The sequence below is a fragment of the Talpa occidentalis genome, unplaced genomic scaffold (genome assembly GCF_014898055.3).
Source record: "Talpa occidentalis isolate TD23 unplaced genomic scaffold, MPIMG_talOcc4v2.1 talOcc4.11, whole genome shotgun sequence".
NCBI lineage: Eukaryota > Metazoa > Chordata > Mammalia > Eulipotyphla > Talpidae > Talpa > Talpa occidentalis.
The window spans coordinates 72,667,529-72,691,107 of NW_023601104.1; the positions used below are offsets into that span (position 1 = coordinate 72,667,529).

The following is a 23,579-nucleotide window of genomic DNA, read 5'->3' on the forward strand; positions in this document are numbered from 1 at the left end:
TAGAACAAATACAGCTTAGAGTTCCTGTTAAGATAGGGTTATTCTTGGAAACTTAGCAGAAGAAATGGTTGAAGGAAAGGAAACTGAATGCAAAATGACCCTATTTTATCTTAAATCCTTTTTTTTTAAATCTTTTTTTTGATTTAAATGTACAACAGTGACAGGTTTGCTGCAGAATAATGATGATAAGAATGTTACGTAATATTATTGATTTATGGGGGCCCATGGTTGGACCACTTTTTAGCACTAAATGCAAAGATACTGTATTTATCAAGGGTGAAATAATGTCCCAGAGATTACAAGGGTGAAATTGTATGTTTGAATTAACTTTGAGTTTATAACATGCCATTTAGTCTCAGAGTATCTTGGAAAAGAGAAGATGGGTGAGCAGGGAAAGGTTGTGGAGGGAGGTAATTTTTTCTCAATTTTAAGTTAACACATTGAAAAATAATCACAGAATTGAATTCATAACAGCCTGAATTAGAACAATATTGTATCTTAAACCTCTCTGTCCAGAACTCTTTAATTAAAGCATGTTGTCTGTAGTAATTTTGACAGATTTACCTTATATTTCTAAAAGAAGTAATTACCATCATTATTGCAAGGAGTTATGGTGAGTCTGACTTTAAGAAGATCCTATACACTAAAATCTCACTATAACTATAAACAATTTATAGTTTATAATTTAACTTTGCTCTTCACAATTCTTTACAATATGGATTCCCATTGAATAATGAAAAGGCACACTTAGCGTTTCATAAACACAATAAATTATATCTTTCAAGGTTTAACTTATTTGTAATTTTATTCATAATCCTTTCCAGTTCAGCTGAAAGTGATTTTTTTCTTTTGTTCCTTAATTCTTTGTTTATAGAAGTCTTAGAACATTTAAATTGCCTACTAACTTACAGTTATTTATGTATAAGATTTCTTATTCTATTGGATTGTCATCACCCAAGTGTCTTTGTATGTAGCAAGTGCTTAGTAAATATTTATGGCATGAACGAAAGTTCACCTATGCTTATCAGTGAGTAATACTCAAAGCAGGGGAGGGAGAAGTGAATTAGACTTTCTCCATGGGCACTTATGGCTGGCTGGGTAGGTGACTTTTTTTCAGTCTGTAATTTTCCATCTTCCACTCCCAAATAAGAAGTGCTTCCTAGTGAGTCTCCTTCTGCTGGGAGTGGGGGGTGGTTGTGGGAGGGGAGCTGCCATAGAAAAGGAGAGGGGGAGAGATGGATAAAAATTACAAAATAATATACCTGCACTCTTGCATAACTGGTAGAGAAATACAGAAGAGAGTGCATTAGCTTTAAGTACACTAGATGCAATAGAAAAACAGATTTCAGCATCAGAAATAGTTCCCTTGTTAAAGTGTTAGCATGATTAAAGTATAACTTAATAATGAGGCCCTTCTATATGATCTTGTTTATGGATGAGGCATACCTTTAAACTTTTTGCAGAAATCAATAGGAAAGTATAAAAGCAGGGTCAGTGGTAATTGACAAAGGCTGCTGAGTAAGAAATGAGAAGATCACATATATATTTGTATGTATATGGTATGTGTGCATTTATGTGTATATATACATTATATATGAATATAGTAACATATATACATTATTTATGGCTGTTTCCCTTTTATAGACTTCCATAAATCTCCTTTCATTTGTTGCTGCTCCATAACAGTGGAGGATAACAAAGACTAAGCTGTGTAAAGGGATTTCCAACTAAGGTTTCTTTCTATCAGAATAAATCCCGTACATCTCACTTTGATTACTTTATGAATATTTGCTTCTTTTATTCTAGACATTTATTCTGGTGAGCCTAATATTGTGTTAAGAACAGAATTTTTTTTTTCTGTTTCTCACTATTTCTCTGCCCTTTTCAGAGTCTCTTATGAATAAGATTTTTTGGATTTGCCACACTTTTAAATATTAATTTGGTAAAAAAAATTAGGCTATTGTGAGGTTTTCAGTATGTTATTTACTATTACCATTCCAGTCATTTATTTATGCCTGACTAACTCTCTGCCTTATAGTTGCTGCCTTATGGCTAACTCTCTACCTTATGGTCTTCCATTGGTTACTTTGTATGTGTAGATTGTTCTTATTCTAGAACCAAACATGAATTTTTTTTCTTTTCTCCATGTTACTTATGACATAGTGGAAGTAATGAATATATTCTCTTGTCAACTTGATTTGAGGTGCACTAAGACTCTTGAATTAAACTCATTTCATAATTTGCCCCCTTTTCTCTCTCAGGCCTTAGTTCTTATGAAGCACTGGGTTCTAGTTAAATTCTTCTCTTAAAACACACTGTAGATGTGCTTTTATTAATGCAGATATCAGTTGTCTTTAAATTAGAAAAAAAAAACTATAGTATCAAAACTAAAGGCTAGGCCTTTCAATTATTTTCTCTTTAAAAAATGTGAAGATTATATGGAAGATAAAATCATAGGGGAAGCCAGGTAAAAAAAAAAAATGTTGAAAAATCTATGAAGGACATTTTCTTTTTCATTCATAAGAATTTTAGAGGTATGCTATTTTTCTCGCAAGTCATGAAAAATTACACAAATGTCAATGTTCTTTGCTCCCTTATGACCATTGCGTTAATAGTAAAGCTTGGGATCAGTTTGAGTGTTTTTTATTCCTAAGCTCCTTGTATAATGTTGTACAGAAAAAAATGATATTTATTGATCTCCCAACACCACACATCATCACACCTCTCTATTCCTCTCAGATCTTTGGTGGCTGCAAACTAAATGTGAATGCTTACTGTCTTTTGAGTCTGCCATGAGTTCTGAAGTAAAAAGAATCATAACTCTAGTACTTGATTGGGGAAACAATACTGACCCATTTTGCTGAGTTTTATCTGGGCTCTCAGTTTCATAAGGGCCCTGTAACTCTTCACAAGGCTCTTGATGGCATGGGTTCTGCTTTGATCTAAAAAAGCATTAGACCGTTTGAATTTGAAAGATACTTCTTTGGAAAATAACTCTATTGCCTTTTCCCTTCTCATCTTTTCTTTCAGAATCATATTATAGCCTCACATTCCTAGCTTTTGTTTCTGGAGCTCTACTTGACAGAAACATGGTATCCCTAGAAAAGAGTTATAGATTTGGGACTTGGTGACTGCTTTATTCAAAGTTTATGTAAATTGAAAACCAGTTGCCTTGTTTCTTACTCTATATGGAAGTAAAGATTCTGTTTCTAAAAGCACCCATCCATTCTCTTCCTTTGTACATAGAGCAGCTTGGGAATTCTCAGGCTAAGGAATCCTTTTCAAAACAAACTTTTATTTGTGTAACTATGATGTCTAGGGATATTTGGCAACAACCTATAGAAATTAGAGTGACATTGAAACTAGAATGGAAAAAAGGAAACTCTTAGTTTAGCTAACCCCGTTGCATTGAGTGCCATTTAGATCTTTACTTGCCACTCATCTTATAGCAAAGTATACAAATAGGAAAATATAGCTCCTCATTAAAAATTAGCATAACATTTGCTCAAGACAGGCCCTGTGGAAGATGTTCTGTATTTTTGGTAAAAATTACTAGTAGCTATCATCAAGACTGGCTTTAAAAAAGTTCTGAGATTAGTATTTTGTAAATGTTGAAAAGTAGATTTTCTTAGTGACATCAAGATAGATGGAATTTATTGATAAATTATTGTTTTTCCTTCAAGATTTGGATTTCACCAGGAAAGGTAAGCTCAGAATGCTGAAGTACAGCTGGAATAAATGACCTATTTTGCTTCTTTCATAAAGATCTCAGTGTACACATTTTTGAGTTCAGACTGAAAAAAGTGAAAAGGTATTTTTTTTTACTGTGACTGCTTAATGTCATATTTGTTTAGTTATATCCCAAATTTAACTGTCTTTTTTGCTGCCATCTCCCTGAGTATACACATAAACTTCTCAGTGAAATATTTGAAATCCAATCCTTGTGACTGACTTCTTTGCTTAATAGGGTATCCTGGAGCAATCCTGACTTATATGATGTTTGATATTTGTCACCTGCGAAGAGAAATTGACCTCTCTCTATATCTTATCTGCACCTTTGTTTCATTTCCTCTGTGACAGAATCCCAAGGACTGCAGCAAAGCCAGGAAGTTAGTGTGTAATATAAACAAAGGCTGTGGCTATGGTTGTCAACTCCATCATGTGGTCTACTGCTTCATGATTGCATATGGCACCCAACGAACGCTCATCTTGGAATCTCAGAATTGGCGCTATGCAACTGGTGGATGGGAAACTGTGTTTAGACCTGTAAGTGAGACCTGCACAGACAGATCTGGTGTCTCCACTGGACACTGGTCAGGTAAGAAGTCCTTGAAGCATGTGAGATCTCTGGGTTGAAATGTTGCATGACCAAATTAGAATTCTAGTTACAGTTTTATGACTTCTAATCCTCTTTTTCTCTGGATCCATGAATGCTATATATTATCTAGATAAAATCTAGAGCAATATTTTACTTAAAAGTATTTTATGATCTGCTTCACTTCTTATGTTCGTTTTCCCTGGCCAAATATATCTACTGGTTTTGCTCTGCAAAATATCACCTCTGCCTGCCCTCCTCTCTGTTGAAGTGCCTCTGACCCACACAACTTTCAGGTGTCCTCACTAGTCCTCCTAGTCAGATGGAACCCAAGGCCATTGTTGGTGGGGTTATGTCTCAGCCACCTTTCCTGGGTGGGAAAGAGAGAAGCTGCTCTAGGCCAAATCAGAATTTTTCCCAGTTTCTCAGGATGGGAGGGGCCATGGCTATGAATTAATCCCCTAGCCTGAATATAGCTCAAGAATCCTCCATATCCAATACTTACTGTTTTGGGAGTGATCAACTCTGCCGACCTACCTCTAGGGTAGACCAGTGGGACACACAGATTGCATGTGTTGTCACCAGTGCTTCTAGGGACCAAACTTTGAGACCTGAAGACTATGAAAATAACTGTTATCCCCTTCTTAGAGTTGAAGGCAATGAAACCTTATTTGTTCATGTAATTTTAATTTTATTAAGAAAAAATTTGATGAGGAATATGTGATTAAGGTACTATACTTGACATTATAAAAAAAACAAAGATTACCAAGAACTTTCTCTTCCCTCCAAGGACTTGGTGAGTTTCTTACGATAGTCTATTGTTTTTCTACAATGATGGTCTTTAAACTGGGTCTAAAGTTGGTCTACCTTTGTTAAAATCCTAGCTTTAATCATTTTGTATTCATGGGCAAGTTACTTAATGTAGGTCTTAGTTCCTCATTAGTAAAATGAGTAATAATAATTTACTTGTCTCTGAGATGTTAGTAAAATTATTGTAAGTGAAATAATATATATAATACATTTAGCACAGTACCTGATATATGAACTCTAGCAGTTGTTAGCTATTATTAATAACCTTTATTCACTGAGCAAATATGAGTGCCTATCATATGGCAGATACTAAACTGAGTGATTAGGTGAAATGCTAAGCAAGATAATGTATTGTCTGTGCACTCATATTTTGTGGGAAGCCAAACATTTTTGTTAATGAAAGCATTTTGTTAGATGTGAAATAGGGAGCTATGTCATTGGCAAAGTAAGTACCTTTAGTTCCTGTCCTTTCATTTTGCTACCTCTGGAAAATTTCAAATAATACTAGACTCTTCACAGAAGTGTCAGGACAGTTCATTGGGTAATTTCTATAAAATACTTTAAGTTTGTAAGAGGGCATATATATGAATGAAAAGTATTTTCTTATAATGCTCTTTGTCCTCTGGATGATTTAGGAGTCTTATTCTACATATCAACATTTTTTTTCTTTGTAACTCAAATCGATTTTTAAAGTGAACTTCTTAATCTAGAACCTAGTCAAGCTTTCGTTTTGAGGTTACATCTTCCACTAACCTGATCTGTAGTTTACAGCTGATAAAAACAAATTAGGTATCAAAGTTAGTAGAAGCAAAGCAACTCTTGCCAGGCTCACTGTGGCTAACTTGAATGTCTTGGACTTTCAGTTTCAGACTTCCTTGATTGTGGACTGTATAGCCAGAATAGAGCAAGATTCTTTTGCTTCACTGTTTTTAGGGAGAGGTAACTTTTTGGGTGGTGGTCAGTTAATAAAAAAGTGAAAAGTTGCCCTCCTTCGACTTATCAGTAGATAGCAGTACATAGTTTGGCCTTGCCTAATGCTGCAATTATATGCTTTTTTTGATTTTTTTAATGCTTTCTATTATATTTTTGTAATGTGGAGGAAACTGCAGAATGTTAAGATTAAAGATAACTTGAATTTGAAACAGTTAATTTTTTTTTTTTAAAGATTTATTTATTTATGCAAGCACTGAATACAGTCAGAAGCGCGGAGTGTGAGAGAATTCACCAGAGTCAGAGCGGAAAGCAGAGCATGCAGACTGACAAAATACACTGCTGAGGGGAGCAGTGGGTGTGGCAGGATTGGTCTGCGCGCCATATGGGACCCTCGCCAGTGGGTAGCCGGGGATTGAACTGACACTGCAGAGGCTGTGGGCAGCATTGCAGCCCAGTGCTCAACTGCTGCGCCACTGGGGAGGCCCAAGAAACAGTTAATTCTTAACATACAATTAGATAGGTTCTAGAAATCATCCTTCCTTTATTTATGTGGAATCTGAGGCTTGGTATTATAGACACTTAAGTGTTTTATTCAAGATCATAGCTTATAAATGGCAACTCTGGATAGTACCACCACTTCTACCTTCCATTTTACATTCTTCCCAATGAAATCATGCCAAACCTCTTACCTAGCAGAATGATGACTAAGGGTATAGAGATTCACCTGAATTGTCTAGGTACTAAATAAAATGACCGATTTTAATATCTTTACCCTCTTTCCTCCCCCTAGCCTATCAGTCCTTCCAGAAATCTTCATATAACTTTCAGTGCTAAAGAGTTATCAATTGTATTTTCTTCTTGGTCATTTGCATTCCTGATAACATAGAATTTTAATTTCAATTAAATAGATCTTATCTTTATGACTGCAGATATTGTATAAAATCATATTTTTTATGCCATTAAATTAAATTGTTTAATTGACACTTTTAATTAATTAGTGACTATTTTCAATGTGCTTACAGAGCTCATCATGTGGTCATCATAACTAAAATAATTTAGATGCTAATCTTATATCCAAAAGAAGAAAAACATTTATGTTTGAGCTTACAGTGGTTTTACTTCAATAAAAAGTATGGTTGCCATCCACTTTTGTTTCTGTTTACATACATTATATACGTACATTTTGGTGAAACTAGCCTATTTCTAGAATTAGAGAAACAATGAATTTTAATAAGCAATTTGACATTATTCCTCTAGTTAGCCATAAATCAACTGCATGTGTAATTGTTCTGAATGTTCAGAGAATCTTGGGATATTTCCCTTGGCACCACTGCCATAAAATTATTATTGTTCATTCACACTTGACATAATGTGCACCTGCAGTTGGAATGTAGTGATTCCTCTTCAAATCTGTCAGCAGTACAGGAATTAGTTTGCACATCTGATCATTGCATAGCTATCTCATGCTTGTGATAGATAGCTTAAATTCTATTTTTCACTTTCATTATTTTATATTTGTATATGAAGCCATATCTTTTCTAGTGGTTTGAATAAGTAAAACAAAATATTAAAGATTATGCTTCCAGTTAAAAATAATATTTCTCTTCACCTACAGATGTCATGCCTATTCTAAAGTAGCAGATAAATGGCCAATTTTTCTTTATCACAGATATTTTCTAAACCTGAACTATGCATGATAGGCCTGTTTCTTCCAAATAGATTCCTTATGATAATTAAGAATGGGAATCTTGGTATTTAATGGTTTGAAGTATCCTTCGACATTTACTGATTTTTTTCCCTTTAAGTATCATGACTAATCTAGGCTATGTATGACAACCAGCTTCCAAAATGCTTTTTTAATTGTTATGTTCTTGAGTGGACTTACCAATGGAGAATGTCAACCATTTAAATGCAATTCTCTGCTTTTTGCTTTTTTTTTTTTTCATTTGAAAAATCAAACATTTATTCAGACCCGCAGTGTAACCACTTTGGCTACTTTATGTTTCCTTGTCTTCTTCCCACTTATTTAATAAATTGAAACAAATTAATTTGACTAGTGAGAGGTGCCTAACTCGAGTACATTTTTACATAGATTGCTGCTTGCTACGTTTAGTGACCTAAACTAGGTGATTGGCTTCTCTCCATACCTCATTTCAAAAAGGTTTTGGTCAAAGAGTCTTACTTGGTGTCCTTATTTGGTGGCAGTCTTAAAATAAAAATAATTTAGTAAAAGCACTTGCCTGTCCAGCCCAGGCTGGACTACATGAAGAAGCCAGGCAGCACTGCCCTGTCAGGGGTGGCATCACCTACAGGGAAAGCCAGACAACTGAATGCACAAGCTAAACATATTACAATATGGGTAAACTGGTAGTACCTGACACACATCTTACACATATTCGGAATTCTTCTGGAGAAATCTATCTAAACATGTACTTAAGTAATTTATAAGCCAAGACCCAAAGTATGAGTAGGAGTTAGCCAGGTTCTAGAGATGTGGTGGAATAATTTTGTGTTGGTGTGTAACTACAACATGTGAAAAGAGTGGCAACAAAGCCTGGAATTGTCAGGGAAATAGGAGTCCTTCACTCTGAAGTTTGAAAAATGAGAGACAAATGTTTTGTTTTGAAAACAGGTGGCATGTAGAGGGTTTCCATTCGGATGATTGCGTGATTTTGTTTTTAATTCAAAGAGTCAAAGTTCTTTGCTTTGTTTTTGCTTCAGATTGAGTGTGGCCAAAGTTAAAAGTGAAATTGCCTACAACTGGTTCTTGGTACTACACAGGAAACATTAAACTTTCAAATTAAATTTTCATTTCATAAAAAATATTTAGCTTGGTAAATTTTTAAAAGTCGACGCATACCACAAATTCACAAAGCCCAGAAAAAAACCAACATGATATTTGTATTAGTTGCCAAAACCATTGCTATAATGCTATTTTTTTCCTGCATTTTAAAATTTGGATGGTTTTTATATGACAATTTCATAGAGAGAGAATAGGATAATAATTTAGTCTTATAGCTTGGTTGCTCAAAACTGTTTTGTTTTGTTGGGATATAATTAATATGTAACATTGTATTGGTTTAAGGTATAAGACATAGTGATTTGGTATATTTATATATTACAGAAAAGATTACCACAATGAGTTTAGTTAATATCCATCACTTCACATAGTTCAATCATTTTTTTTCTTGTGATAAGAGCTTTTAAGATTTACCCTCCTAGCAACTTTCACATAGTCCACAGAGTATCGATGACTACAGTCACCATGCCGTTTATTACATCCTTAGATCTTGTTTGTCTTTTTACTGGATAATGTTTACCTGGATGTTTTTACCTTCTGATCATCTTCATCTTTTCCCCCTACTCTCTACTCCTCCCCTCCTTAGGCAACTACCAATCTCCTTTTCTATGAGTTCAGTATTAAATTTCACACAAGTGGAATCATACAGTCTTTGTCCTTTTCTCTCTCTGATTTATTTCACTTAGCACAATGCCCTCTAGATCTATCAATATTGTTGCAAATGGCAGGATTTCTTCCCCTTTAATGACTAACTAGTAGTCCTTTATGTTTTCTTTATCCATTCACCCACCAATAAACACTTAGGTTCTTTCCATGCCTTGGCCATTGTAAATAATGCTGCAATGAACATGGGGGTGTTCACTCTCTCTTCAAGAGAGTGATTTCCTTTTCTTTTGATATATACACAGAAATAGAATTGCAGGATCATTAAACTCATTAAACATATTTCTTTACTTATGTCAAAAGGAAAATCTTTAACAAGCAGAACACAAATTATATTGTACTTTAAATATTAGTAAAACTACTATTATCAACATTTACAAAACCGTGAAGATATCTGTTGGAATCATGTAAATACTCTTTGGAGGGTATACTGACTGATGTTTATTTTTCATTCTTTTTTTTTTAATTGTATTCTTTTTTATTGAGGTAACTTGGTATACAACACCACATGTGATTCTGAGGATTATGTCCACACCTCTTCACCACACCAAAACCCACAACCAAGGGATCTATATGCCTCCACCATGGTCCCTTGGGCCACCCTCTCCATACTTTGTTCCTTACCCTCCTTCTCCCCTCAATGTCACCCCCCAATAGACTCAGTTCTATAGTCAGATTTTTAAGGTTTGTTTGGTTTGGTTTTGTCTATTCCTTTGTTTTGTTTCTCCATATTGCACGTATGAGTGAAACCATCTGGTATTTGTCTTTCTCCTTCCGACTTATTTAGCATAATCCCTTCTTGTTCTATCCGTCTTGTCAGAAATGGCAAGATTTCATCTTTTTAAAAATATGGAATGCCTCCCAAATTTGTGTGCCATCCTTGTGCAGGAGCCTTGTTAATATTCTCTGTGTCATTCCAACTTTAGTATATATTCTGCCAAAGCAGGCACTCAATATTCTAGCCAGCTTGTATTCTTCGTGAGAGTGACCACAGGTGGCCTGATTGATAAACTAATACTGTGGTTAGCAATCTATAGTTATAATAAACCTATTAGGATAGGGCATTTTATGTAGTATTTTGGTAGTAATATTTTCAATCTTTGATGATTAATAGAAACTTGAAATAGTGCATATAAAAATTAGTGCATATAATATTTTAGATCCTCTATGCTGTAAAAACATGTTGATTTCTATGTTTAGGTGATGTGAGGAAATGGAAAGAGTACTAGACTGTGAATTTGACCATGTTTTGTTGTTTTTAGCTTTCTGATCCTTGGCAGTTAGTGTACACCATCCTGTCTTCTTTTATGGGTCTGGAATCACAAGGGAAAATTATTAAGGACTATAAAAGGTCTTAAAGTGATTTTCACATGTAGTTTATTTTTCACTGTCTTTATTTGGTCTCCAGATTTTAAAACACAAACTGATAGTGGAATTTATTATTAGGTTATAATTTGCAACAACTGAGATGTTATCCTTTTACTCTATGATGAAAATCAGGTCTTATAAGAGTTTCATAAGTAGCTTTTCCCTTTTAAAGTCAGAAAGTTAAAAGGAAAAATTGAAAGAGGTTTGGAGAGGAGAAATAACTTCTAAGAGTAACTTTTAGAGACTAGAATATTTCTGTTTTTAAAACACCCGCTGTTAAATCACAACAGAATTCTTGACCAGTCAAAGAGTCTCTGTGCAGCTACCTTAACACTCCATCAGTTCCAATATTTTTTTTATAACGACACACTTGAAATTGAAAGTATGCTCCCATTTATAACTATCACTTGTTGTAGTTAACGATTTTAAAATTGGCAATGTTTGTGGGGAGAGCTGGTGATACAAGGAGGAGATTTAAAGGGTGAGTTGGTACTGTATAGAGTTGAATAGTTGGCTATCCCTGCTTCTGATAGGTCTCTTTTCCCTAAACCCCAGTCTTCTGTGAATTACTAAATAAAGCAAATATGGCAAGTACCTGAGGACTTTTGTTTCAGGTTCTATAAAACTTATTTGTTTTGCTATTCCTGCTCCACAAAAGAAAGATCTTTGTTTCAGGAATATGAAATACCAATTAGGATTTACATATGTCTCAGAAGATCTCAAATTACTTTTACTATGATATCTCCCTTATCTTTAGCTTCCCTGTTACAGAGTTGGAAAGAAAATTATGTTGTCAAATTTATAGTTACAAAATATGGGGATAGGGAGCTGCAGCTTTGTCCATACAGTAGCCTTGCACAGAATAAGCCCACATTCTTAAAAACAATCAGATTTATTTTCATATTTTCCCTACAAGTACTTCTGAAATTGATTTATGAGTAAACCGGGAAAGTGAGTCAGACATTTGTAAACTGCCAGGATAAACATGGCCCATTTTCCTGGACCTGGAATTTTTTGCTAGTATTTTCAGATACAGAAATGAAGAAAATATTTCGTGATGTAAAATAAAAAACTTGATGAAATGTCAGCTAGTTGATCTAGGCTGGACTTTATACTGTCCGGCATAGTACAAGTTTATCCTCCTCTGGAAAACCTTAAGAAGCACCAGTCTTCGCTCTTTAATTTATCTTAAAGGAGACTCCATATGGCAGCAGGGCTTGTGTCTTCCAGGTTACTTACACGGTGCCGAGCATCTAACCAGAGCACAATAAATGCAGTAAAAGAAGCAAATAAAACCTGCCTCTCCTGTATTCCCTTCCAAATCTCAAAGCATCACCCTGCAAACTGTGTGAGGCACCTTTGCTAAATTGTGGATTTTTTAAAAAATAATCTATTGCTATGGATGAATCTTTATGCAAATGTATTCTGCCTGTTTTAGACAAGATTCTGGCAAAATGAGTTCAGAGAGAAAAAGATATGATTTAGGAAGTGGCAATACATAATTAGCATCAAAGTCGTTGTGGAGTAGAATCAGTTTCACTGGAAAACTTTTTGAAGAATTATCTTAAGTTTATTTAGAACCTATTCAGGGTTACTAGAACCAGAAAGTAGAATCAAGGTACTCTTATTTCCTCTGAGATACTTTAGCTGCATAGCTTTGATATCTGCCTCAGAAATTATTAGTGTTTTTATAAATACTGATAATGCCTTTTGTATTACAAGTGTGTTCATTAAAGATATGTTATAGGGCCTCCCCGGTGGTGCAGCGGTTGAGTGCTGGGCTGCGAAGCTGCCCGCAGCCTCTGCAGCACCAGTTCGATCCCCGGCCTCTGGGGCACGACAGACCTCTCCTGTCACCCCCTGCTCCCCTCAGCAGTGTATCATTGGTCTGCCTGTACAGTTTCCCACTCTGGCTCTGGTGAATTCGCTCACCCTCCAGCGCTTCTGACTGTACCCAGTGCTTGTATAAATAAACAAACAAACAAATAAATAAATAAATAAATAAATCTTTTTAAAAAAAGATTTGCTATAAATTGGATTATGGTAAATCAAGTCATGTGTTAGCATTTTAGTGAAGTTATACAAAATGATTCCCAAAGGAAATATTTTCATAAATAATCTTTTTTTCCTAATATGAACTATTAGTTCCCTGATTCATTGCTTTTTCCCTCCTTCCCTCCCTTCTTTTCCCTCCTTCCACCTTCGCTTTCTTTCTTTTTTTTTTTTTAAAGATTTATGTATTCATGCCTACAAGAACCGGGGGTACAGTCCAGATGCACAGGAGGGTGAGAGGATTTACCGGAGACAGAGCGGGGAACAGAACAGGCAGACTGATGAAATACACTGCTGAGGGGAGCAGCGGGCGAGGCAGGAGAGGTCTGCTGTGCCATGTGGGTTGCTCCCTAGCTGGGTATCGAACTTGCCCTGCAGAGGCTGAGGACAGCTTTTCACAATGCTGTGCTCAACTGCCTGCGCCACCCTGGGTGGGGTGGGGGTGGGCGGCTTCACCTTTTCACTCTCACTTTCACTCTCTCCTTTCCTCCCCCCTTTCTTTCTTCCATTTTGAATGGATTTTTCTGTTTTCCTCAGACACACCTATAAATTAATCTTTGAGGCTCAGTCACATTGGGCTTTTGATTCAGGCATCAGAATATATAAAAGAAAGAATGTAATCATTCAGTAGCATTTTGATAAGAGTCTTATTTGTTTAAAACATGTAGATCACATACAAATTTAGAATGAGTCTACAAATAAGATAATTGTTCAAATGCTAAAGAAAGTGAAAAATGCCTCCTAGCCTTTTTGGTTGGTTTTATGTGCCAGAGCTCTGAGTATGTATTAAATATAGAATTTCCTTATCTCTCTTCTTCACGTTTATATGTTTTAGGCTTTTTCCCTAGAACATGAAATAATACTCCATGATCTTTACTGGAATTATACATATCCTTTTTTCCCCTCAATAGAGCTTTATATGTAGGTGAGAATAAAAAATATGTTTTTTATGTATCATTGAGTTAAATAATAAAACTTTCCCCCTCAAGCATTTCCTTGCCTTTAGTAGATGGTCAAAAGTAGGTTACAGAGTTGTAAATATCTTTAGGTAGTACTTTAGGGATCAGTATCTTTTTCCTGTTTTGCTTCCTAGAATGCAAAGAATAAAAATACCCCTAGTGGTACTAAATAGGATCAGAGTTGAGTTCCCTACCTTTCAGTTGAAGTTTACTCTATTAATATAAGTAGCCTATAAACTTAATACAGGTTTTTATTCCCTTAGAAGCAAGAAATTGCAAATAGTAAATACTATTTACTATATAGTTACATTGATATTCTCAGAATAAAATGTTACAACTGGGATCATTATAATTCTTATTCAAAAGTCTGATGTGTAACTTTTTTTTGAAAGTACAACTGCCACACAAACACTGAATATGTATTTAGGTTAATATATTTTATTATTAAGTTCTAAAAGAAATAGTGGACCACCTTTATAAACAGGGAAGTGCAGTAGTCATCAAGTAAAAGTTGCTTTGGGGAATATGAAAATAAGTAAGACCCAGTTCTTACCCTTCAGGAACTTTCACTGACTGTGTTAAGACTCATTTATCTATAAATGTAACAAAGACAGGATATGTTCAGTGTTAGAAATACAAAGTCTGTGTGTTACCAGAAGATAGGAAAGAATTAAAGTCATCGCTGGGTCATAAGTCTTTAAAGATTCAGGATGGGTTATGGGTAGTCTACAAGGACACATTAGTGTCATTGACTTGGAATCATAGTGATTAACTGTTTGACTTTAGCTGGTGTCCTAAACCTTTCTTAATACCTCTTCTATGTCCCTTACAAAGTTGATATGAAGATTCAGAGTGGTAATGTATTTGACAGTGTTTTAGATTTTCTAAATTACTGTTGTTACTAACTTAGGTTTAGAGGAACAAAACAAAATAACAGTAATACATTATTAGGTTATGGGATTTCAGCAGGGCTTCTTTTGAGACACTTTAACAACCAGCATTGATGAAACTTAGAAGTATTTGATGTTTTTTGATGAAACTCATTCAAAAATGTATGAAAAGAGAGAGGTGAATTATAATGGAGGAGCAAGGTGAAGACAGAAATGGACATCCCCTTAGCTCATCTTCCCATGGAGAGCCTGCTTTGACTTCCTCGTTCTCCCAACCAACATACGATTAATCCCCACTTCTCATGGGATTTATTTAGATTTCCCAGTAAAACCTCACAACTAGACTGGTTAGATACCAGAAATATGCTCCTGTCAAGGAAACTTGACCAATTCCCCTTTGTTATTGGTACTGGGATACCTTGTTAGGTGGAGCATTACTGACCCCAATCACACCACCTTCCTGACAAAGCAGTTAGTCTTCAGTTAGTTCTTCAGCTCTCCAAGCTGACAGGATGATGGCTTTGGGAGAGGGAGGAGGACTTGGAATAAGACATGCTGTCTTGGAGCTCTAACGTGTAGATAAGAGAAATGAAAAGTTCTTATGAAGGTTCTGCTTTGTGAGAGCAGTGTCAAAATTAATATTTAGGAACCTGAACATTCCCAATATACTGATTGTCTAAACATGGAGATAGACTTTAGTTAAGAAAATTTTTCAAAACACGAATGATGGATTTGAGCAAATTCTTAGGATCTGAATATTAGAAATACATAAAAGTGAGGGCACATGACTGACCATTCCCTCTAGTACCTGAGTGTTATTGACCGGTAGAACTGCATGTGCCAGATCAACAGAAACTATGTTCAGGTAAGCAACCCAAGACATTGTAGCATGCTGTCTAGTTTCGAGGTATTAAATAATATATTTGAAGTGATTTTTTATTCTAGGGGAGTATAGTACATCTCTAGGTTGTAGCTAGGAATGAACTTGTTAAGAAATGGGATTTTAAGGCATTGTGGGAAAGCAGTTGACCAATATTTTACGTTCTGCCATCTTGCTGTGCCCATTGGAAATAGACTGTAGGAACAGGGGAGTATACTGGTTTGGTAGCTGCTTCTGCTACTACCTCTGGCCAATCTTGATCCATGCAATTCCAGTAATAGGACTGGCAAAAGTCAACACTGCACTCTAGAGGCACACAAATTGAGATTTTAGAATCCACACAGCAGTCCATCTGCATCCTTTGGAAATGACTAATCATTAGTACCTAGATTGAGTTCAGAGGTTTAGATAACTTTTTTTTTAAAGATTGATTTATTTTTATACAAGAGCTGGGGTACAGGCCAGAGGTGCGGGAAGGTGAGAGGATTCACCAGAGAGAGAGCAGGGAGCAGAACAGGCAGACAACTGAAATACACTGCTGAGGGGAGCAGCGGGCATGACAGGAGAGGTCTGCCATGCCACGTGGGAATCTCCCGAGCTGGCCGGGAATTGAACCTGCTTTGCAGAGGCTGCGGCCAGCTGCACAGTGCTTCGCTCAACCCACTGTGCCACCAGGGAGGCCCTAGATAACCTTTTAAGGGTATGATACCTATATTTTAAAAGTGATGTGGTATTTCAAAGGAAATATTACTATCTTAGAATGCCATGAATGAGTATCTTTGACGCTCCTTTTTGTAATATATATTCATAAGTGGGCATTTAGTTCATTCAGTATTGTATCTTATTCTGTATCTGCAGCATGATTTTTATATTCTCTTATTGATGGACATTTAAATTATTTCACGTTTTTGCCATTTTAAACAATGATATACTGAATATCTTCATGCATGTGTGTTCATTTCTTTAGAGCAATGGTCATCAAGCTTTTTTACATCCTATCATATATAAAGTTTTTACAACTCATATTATCACCTGGGTGGTGGTGGTGGTATATGGTCAAAGCTACAGAGATCTCTATAGCTTTAAATAAAATCCTATGCTCTAAAAACTCTATAGCTTTAACAAAATATCGTGCTCTAAAATAGGACTTGCAAACTATGGTACTGTGCCAAAAGCTCAGCCTGCCACCTGTTTTTGTAAATAAAGTTTTACTAGAGTATATTCATGCCCATTTGTTAACATTGTCTCTGACTGCTTTCACATTAAATGACAAAACTGAATAATTGCAACAGAGGCCATATCACACATAGCCAAAAATATTTACTCTGGCTTTTTATGAAATAAAGTTTGCTGACTGTTGTTCTAATATAATAATTACTGAAAAATATAATCTCAACAAGTTTGTGAAGTTTTGAAATTTTGTTTCATCTTTTTCATGCATTCCCTTATTCTGAGGTAAAATTAACTTATTTGAAATAAGCAGATCTTAAATGGATTATCTTTTTTTTTTAATTTATAACTACGCATGTATGTATGTATGTTCTTTATAGAAATTCTTTATTAGATACATGATTGCAAATATTTTCTCTCAGTCTGTAACTTGCCTTTTCATTTTCCTAAGTGTCTTTTGAAGGTCAAAATTTTTTAATCTTGTTAGCATCTAGTTTTTCTACAACTATAAAAGTTAGTGCTTTTCAAATCCTAAGAAATCTTTGCCTGTCGTAAGGCAAAGATATATTCTTTTGTTTTCTCCCAGAAGTTTTATAGTTTTAGTTTTTACGTTTTATGTCTATGATCCCTCACATGTTAATTTCTTGTGTGTATTGTTAGGTAAGGCTTGAGTTAATCATTTTCCTTATGTTAATCCAGCTGTTCCAACCTTATCTGTTGAAAAGCTTTCTTTTTCCTATTGAATTATCTTGGAGCGTTTGTCCAAATTGGACTGACAATTTTTGTCTATTTCCTGTGTCTCCATGTTCACCTCCATTTCTGTCTATCTTTACTTACACCTTAAATTTTTATCAAATATTTTACAGTGTATTAATTGGAAAGCTTCACATACATGTAAAAGTGTTACTGCTAGGTCATAGTATAGTATACATATGTGTCTTTGACTTTTCCGTGTGTGACTAATTCATCTGTGGGAAAATCATTTCATACTCCCTTGTCAAAGTCTATCTCCTTTAAGTCCGTTAACCACACATCATCAGAACATTTCCAAAATCAGATGAGACTTTGTTTTTTTTAAAATCTCTTGTGACTTCCTCGTGTCTAGAAGGGTATGTATAAACTCCTTACTTAGAAAATAGTAAATAAGCCTCTTCACATTATACATCCCATTTCTCAAAATGTGCCCTGTACTCCTGATCTCAGTAGTTTCAACTACAGATTTATTTTTGAAAGTCCAGTACCTTTTTATTTCTATATTGTAGACATGTTGTTTCTAGAATATCATTCTTCCATTTCATTCTTGTTTATATTTTAGTATAATTTCATATGTGATATTTTTCTCCAGTTGATTCCATGTTCTCCCTTATAAATATGGTATATTTACATAGTTCTTTTTATGTCTCTTTGACCATATTTTGAGTTCTTTCAGAAACTTGTTTATTTTTTGTTTCCTCTTTTGCCTAGTTGTTGAAAATAGTTGTCAAAAATACTTGAAAGAATTTTAATCTTTATTTCCAAATATATGAAATGTGGCCTAAATTGTGTGGCTCACAGGTTTCTGGTGAAGAGCAAAGAAATCAATAGACATGGAATTATTTGAAAAATGTTTTTAAAATATCATGGCCTTATTGTTGCTTATAACAAAATTTCAACAGAATTAACTTCCCTTGGTGTCTGAAAGCTTTTTCACCTTAATATATTTGCATTAGTTATAGTAACCCTAATCTTAAAAGGCTAGTTTTTTCCCCCTAATTTTTCCAATAAAACTAAAAACAAATAAAAAAAAATACTTAAGTACTGAGTTGAAAATTTGCTGAGTTAAAAAATGAAAACTTTGTGGACTAAATAAGGCATTTTGCTATATGCAATCTCAGCTGTTTGTATATATGTTTATCTCTGATATCTTTGATTCAGTAAACATTTACTAAATATGTGCTCAGTTCAGACACTAGATAAGTTTTATATATATAAATAGCTTATATATATTTTATATATATAGCAATAGCTAACATTTAGTGAACTCTACCATGTAATTTGCATATGTTATCTCATTTAATATTCACCATAAACTTACATCGTAGATATTATCATCCACATTTTATGTAGGTAAGTAATTTGCCACCAGTCTGACTTCAGAATCTCACCTTTAATGCTCTGCATAAGGATTATCAAACTATAGCCTCCAAGTCTGATATTGGAAGGCTTGCAGCATTTTCAGTGGACTGTTTAGAAAAATACAACAAAGAATGTGTGACAGATGATGTGGTCTGCAAAGTGTAAAATATTTACTGTCTGACTCTTAACAGAAAAAGTATGCCACTCATGGGATAGATGACTAAGATGGAGTCCCAGTCCTTGTTTTCAAGAAGCTCCCCATCTAAATAAGAGAGTAACACAAACATTTGTTAAAAATATCTCTTGAAGCAAAATGTGGTTAATGATGTTTTATATATATATATATATATATAAAACCAAGAGCCCCAAGGATTTAGAAGGTCTAGTTATTCTAGCCAGAAAAATGAGAAGAAATGACGTTTCAGTGGGTCTTAGAAAAAGTCATAAAATGACCAGAAACTGTAAGTATAGAAATCTGCTTGGACTGCTTGACAAATGATAATAAAAATGCTTTTGTGCCTGTCCTATATTACTTAGAGTAGTGCCAAAGTATTAGAACTCTGGCATTGTTTGTTCTTCTGCTTCTGATTTGCTGAATTATGTGGAAAAGAGATTAAACCATCTGTTTCTCAGCTTATCCTTTAGTAGAATGTGACTAAAAAAACCAGTCTCATAATCATTGTGCATTATAGAGGTGCTTAAGTGAAAGTATTTCAGCTATAAAAGTGTGATAGTACTTTAAAATAATATTTGCATTTGGTATTCATTTTTAACTGTCAAAATGACAAATCAATGTTTATATTCAGAGTGGTTGCAATTTTTATATAAATTTCTTATAGGAATTTAACATAAAATTTTATAACACATTAGCAATGATTTGGTAAAAGCTATAAAAAATACAACCATGCTTTTGAAGAATATTGGCAAAAGTAGTCAAGTTAATTTAGAATTGCTTGTTAAGAAATATTTTAAATTGGAGATATGACACAGATTAGCATTGTTATTATTACTCAGTTCTTTAATATAAACAGTGGCAGTCTCTCTGAAAGTTTTGTCCTTTCTCAATTAGGCATACAGGAAAGTATTCAACTACATTAGGGGATGCATTTTCTGCTGATATAGTTGAGAATATGACAGTTAAATAATTAATCAAATGGTTGGATTTTGTGGAATTTTTCTCAAGGAGAGAAAAAGATGAATTACCCCATATTGGCCAATATTCCATAGACCAAAAATAAAGCCAGGGAGGAAAGGATTCTCTAATTTTGTCCTCTGTGCAGAAAAGCATCCACTATATGAATACAAATGCTATGTGTATATTTATGGCATTTTAAAAAATCTGAAAATAGCTTCACGATACCTTTTCTGAATACTATTAATATGTAATTATTGAGCTAGTTAATGTACATATGAACATATCACTGTTCCCTGGTCTACTGAGATATTAATCATTTTATTAGTTATAATAGATATATAATGTGTTTTTGTTTGGCATTGACATTTGACATAAAAAACATATTTGATGGCATTTTCAGTTTAACAAAAAGACTAATACATGTGTTACTATAATAACAGTAATATGACTATTTTCTTATACCCGTTTCTCTGTTTTTATTTATTTTATACCTTATACCTGTTTATCAATGTAATTGAGTAAAAAAGAAGTGTGGCCACAAATGGATAAGAAAACACTTCTGTGAGATAATATTTTTACCATACTGTTTATTAAAGACATCTGACAATTCTATCCCATTGAAATGAATTGCCAGTAGATCTTCAAAGGATGCTGAGATGATTAAAGAAAATAGGGGAAAAAATACCATAGGAGAAAGTTTGAACAAAGTTTTGTATTGTGGCTAAAAAATAGTCTAACCCTCCATCTGACAATATCATTCTTGAAAAATAACAAGTAATAAAATGCTTTCACAGTTATATTTTGACAGAATTATCTGTCATCAAGCCTTTACTAGCATTTTATTTTATTTTTCATTGAATAAATCTGACATGCAACACTGTATGTAAATTTAAGGTGTACTGTGTTACTTTGATACATTTATGTGTTGTAATAGGATTACCTCTGTGGCAATATTTATCACATTTCATAATCATAGTACAGTTTGTCTATATTCATAACTGCATTAGACTTCTTTGGCTTACTCTCATTACAAGTTAGCTCAAAAAAATAAAAATAAAAACAACAACCAAGTTTGTATCCTTAAACTAACCTTTTTAACACTATTGCTTTTTTCAGCAAAATGTAATATTTTGTTATCTAGTTTTATGTTTAGTTAATTTAAGCAATGAAATACTGCCTTTGTATCAGGGACCACAAGTAAGAGAAATTTACAGAAAAGACTTCAATTTCTGGATTTTTTAAAAGGCTGTTATTCTTTCTCCTGATCTTCCTTTCTATTCTAGTAACTAACAGAAATAAGAAGATAAAAGCTCAGATATTTTTCCCCTTACTTGCATTTTGCAATATGCTCCCCATTTTCCCAATTTAAAAAAGAAAATTGGACACACTTTTCCTTAGAAGCACTATAGGAAAGAATTCTCTTTCTCTTGGTGACCATTACATAGACCATCCTAAATTAATTAAAAGATGTAACTGTAGATAAATTAAAACAGATAATCATTAAGTAGATAGTAAGACACTTTTTCTTCAGTTTGAATCATTTTATGCCATGCTATGGTAACTTAACCCAAAGGTACAGAAACAATGTGCAAAAAAACCCTATGTCTACCATATGGCTATGACATATCTCAAGAAATAGAGGGCTTTTATGTTTTTTTGCTGCATGATGGTGAACAGCTGTAACTGCCAGCGAGCTTGCCCTTTTTGGCAACTTTCTTCAGCATTTGAAGCAATTGCATGGTATTTGCCTCTGGCCTAGCATTCTTCAATTAAAAATTTAAATACATTCTTATCATCCACTAACACAAGACTCACTTATGCAGTTCCAAATCCAGCCTGAGACACCTGTTCTTGAATCTTTTTTTTTTTTGAAGTCCAATATGTGCTAGATCCCTGTGCTCTTGACATGCTGGAATGGATGAAAGCACACGTTGTTATAGTGGAACCTGATCAAGCTACTTAGGTGGTCGAAAGTGAATGGTTGAAGTCGTTAATGGATAGGGGTTACTATTACATCAAAAGCATTTAATAAGGTACTAATGTTAGTTTTAAGAGTTAATTTTGGTTTGGTTTTTGTTAACAGTTTAGAGACAGTAAATAGGTAGAGGGCTTGATTATCACCTTGATTTCTTTTAAACCTTAATTTCCATCAATAAGGAGAGTAAGAAACTGTTACATTTGAGGGCAAAATATATCTATTTATTTTAAAGGAAAGAGAACTTTGGAAAAGCTGAATTTCCACTTATATAAATTCTGGCCTTCATATCACTATTGATCATAACATTCTTATAGCTATGAACTTGAAAACATCTACACTGAAATAGAAGTTAAATACATTGAAATAGAACAAGTGTCATTTCAGGTTGAGAGGTTTCAGGTAACCTGTGACTTACACTGTATTTAACTTAAGCTGTTTTTCAATGTAACCTTAGAAATGAACTGAAAAACCTTTGATTAAATAGAAAGTTCACTTTGTTTCAGATTTTTGCTGTTTAGCCTTTGTTAGTTGGTTAGAGATTCCTTTGAAACCTTTCCTAACTCCTTTGCAGTTGAAGGAACACCTTATCTTTTCCCATAACTCATAAATCTTACCAGGTTTTGTATCAATTTTTTTAGCTTTAAAGAGCTTTCCTCATCTATTCTTTCCAGAAAACAACCCTATGGCAAGGATGCATGATTTTTAATTAACATACAACAAGAAAAAAGAGGATTAGAGATTGTGTTAACTGAACAACAGCATCAGAGATCAGAGTTTTCTGATTTAATTTAATCTGGATCATATTGTCATTCTGTTATTTCCAAAGTACGGGATTGTGTTTATCAAACTGTGAAAAATTGACCTCTTGTTTATTTTTTTCTCTAATATGCCCTTTACTTGTATGTTCCCTTTTGTAATTGTCTCACAGTTCTTGGATATTCTGTTCTATGCTTTTCATTCTTTTTTCTCTTTCTATTTAGTTTTGATCTTCAGGTTGACTGTTTCTTTGTCATAAAGAATCTACTGATTCTTGATCATAAATCTACTGAGCTCATCAAAGATATTCTTCTTATCTCTTACACTGTTTTTCATCTCTGTCATTTCCTTTTGATTCTTTCGTAGTTTCCATCCTTTATTTATGTTACTCATCTCTTCTTGCATATTGTCCACTTTTTCCATTAGCGTCCTTAGGGTATTAATCCCAGTTATTTTAAATTTCTGGTCTGATAATTTCAAAACCCCTGTTTTGCATATATGTTGAATCTGGCTTTTCTGTTTGTTTATTTTTATTGTTGCTTTGTCTTTCAGCATTCCTTATAACTTTTTGTTGAAAGCAAGACATGATACATAAAAGGGAACTGAGGTGGATGGCCTTTGATGGGAGGTTTCATGTTTATCTGGTTAAAAGTTAGGATGTCAGGCCTCCATGGTGGTGCAAGGGATTAAGCACCATGCTATGAAGCAATCTGCAGCCTCTGCAGCACGAGTTTGATGAGTTTGATCTCTGGCCG

The 23,579-nt window shown here is 34.2% G+C and overlaps 1 protein-coding gene and 1 non-coding gene across 8 annotated transcripts in view; one reads left to right on the forward strand and one right to left on the reverse strand.

The window, feature by feature from the left end:
• FUT8 (fucosyltransferase 8) overlaps positions 1-23,579 on the forward strand; it is a 206,528-nt gene that overhangs the window by 152,714 nt on the left and 30,235 nt on the right. For all 7 annotated transcript variants that reach the window (XM_037503518.2, XM_054691117.1, XM_054691107.1 and 4 more), the window contains one exon: positions 4,081-4,318. In XM_037503518.2, coding sequence (XP_037359415.1) covers positions 4,081-4,318 — 238 coding nt within the window. The remainder of the gene's footprint in view (positions 1-4,080; positions 4,319-23,579) is intronic.
• On the reverse strand, positions 10,365-10,467 carry LOC119239589 (U6 spliceosomal RNA). Its single transcript, XR_005123875.1, has one exon. It is a non-coding gene; the product is annotated as a U6 spliceosomal RNA (small nuclear RNA).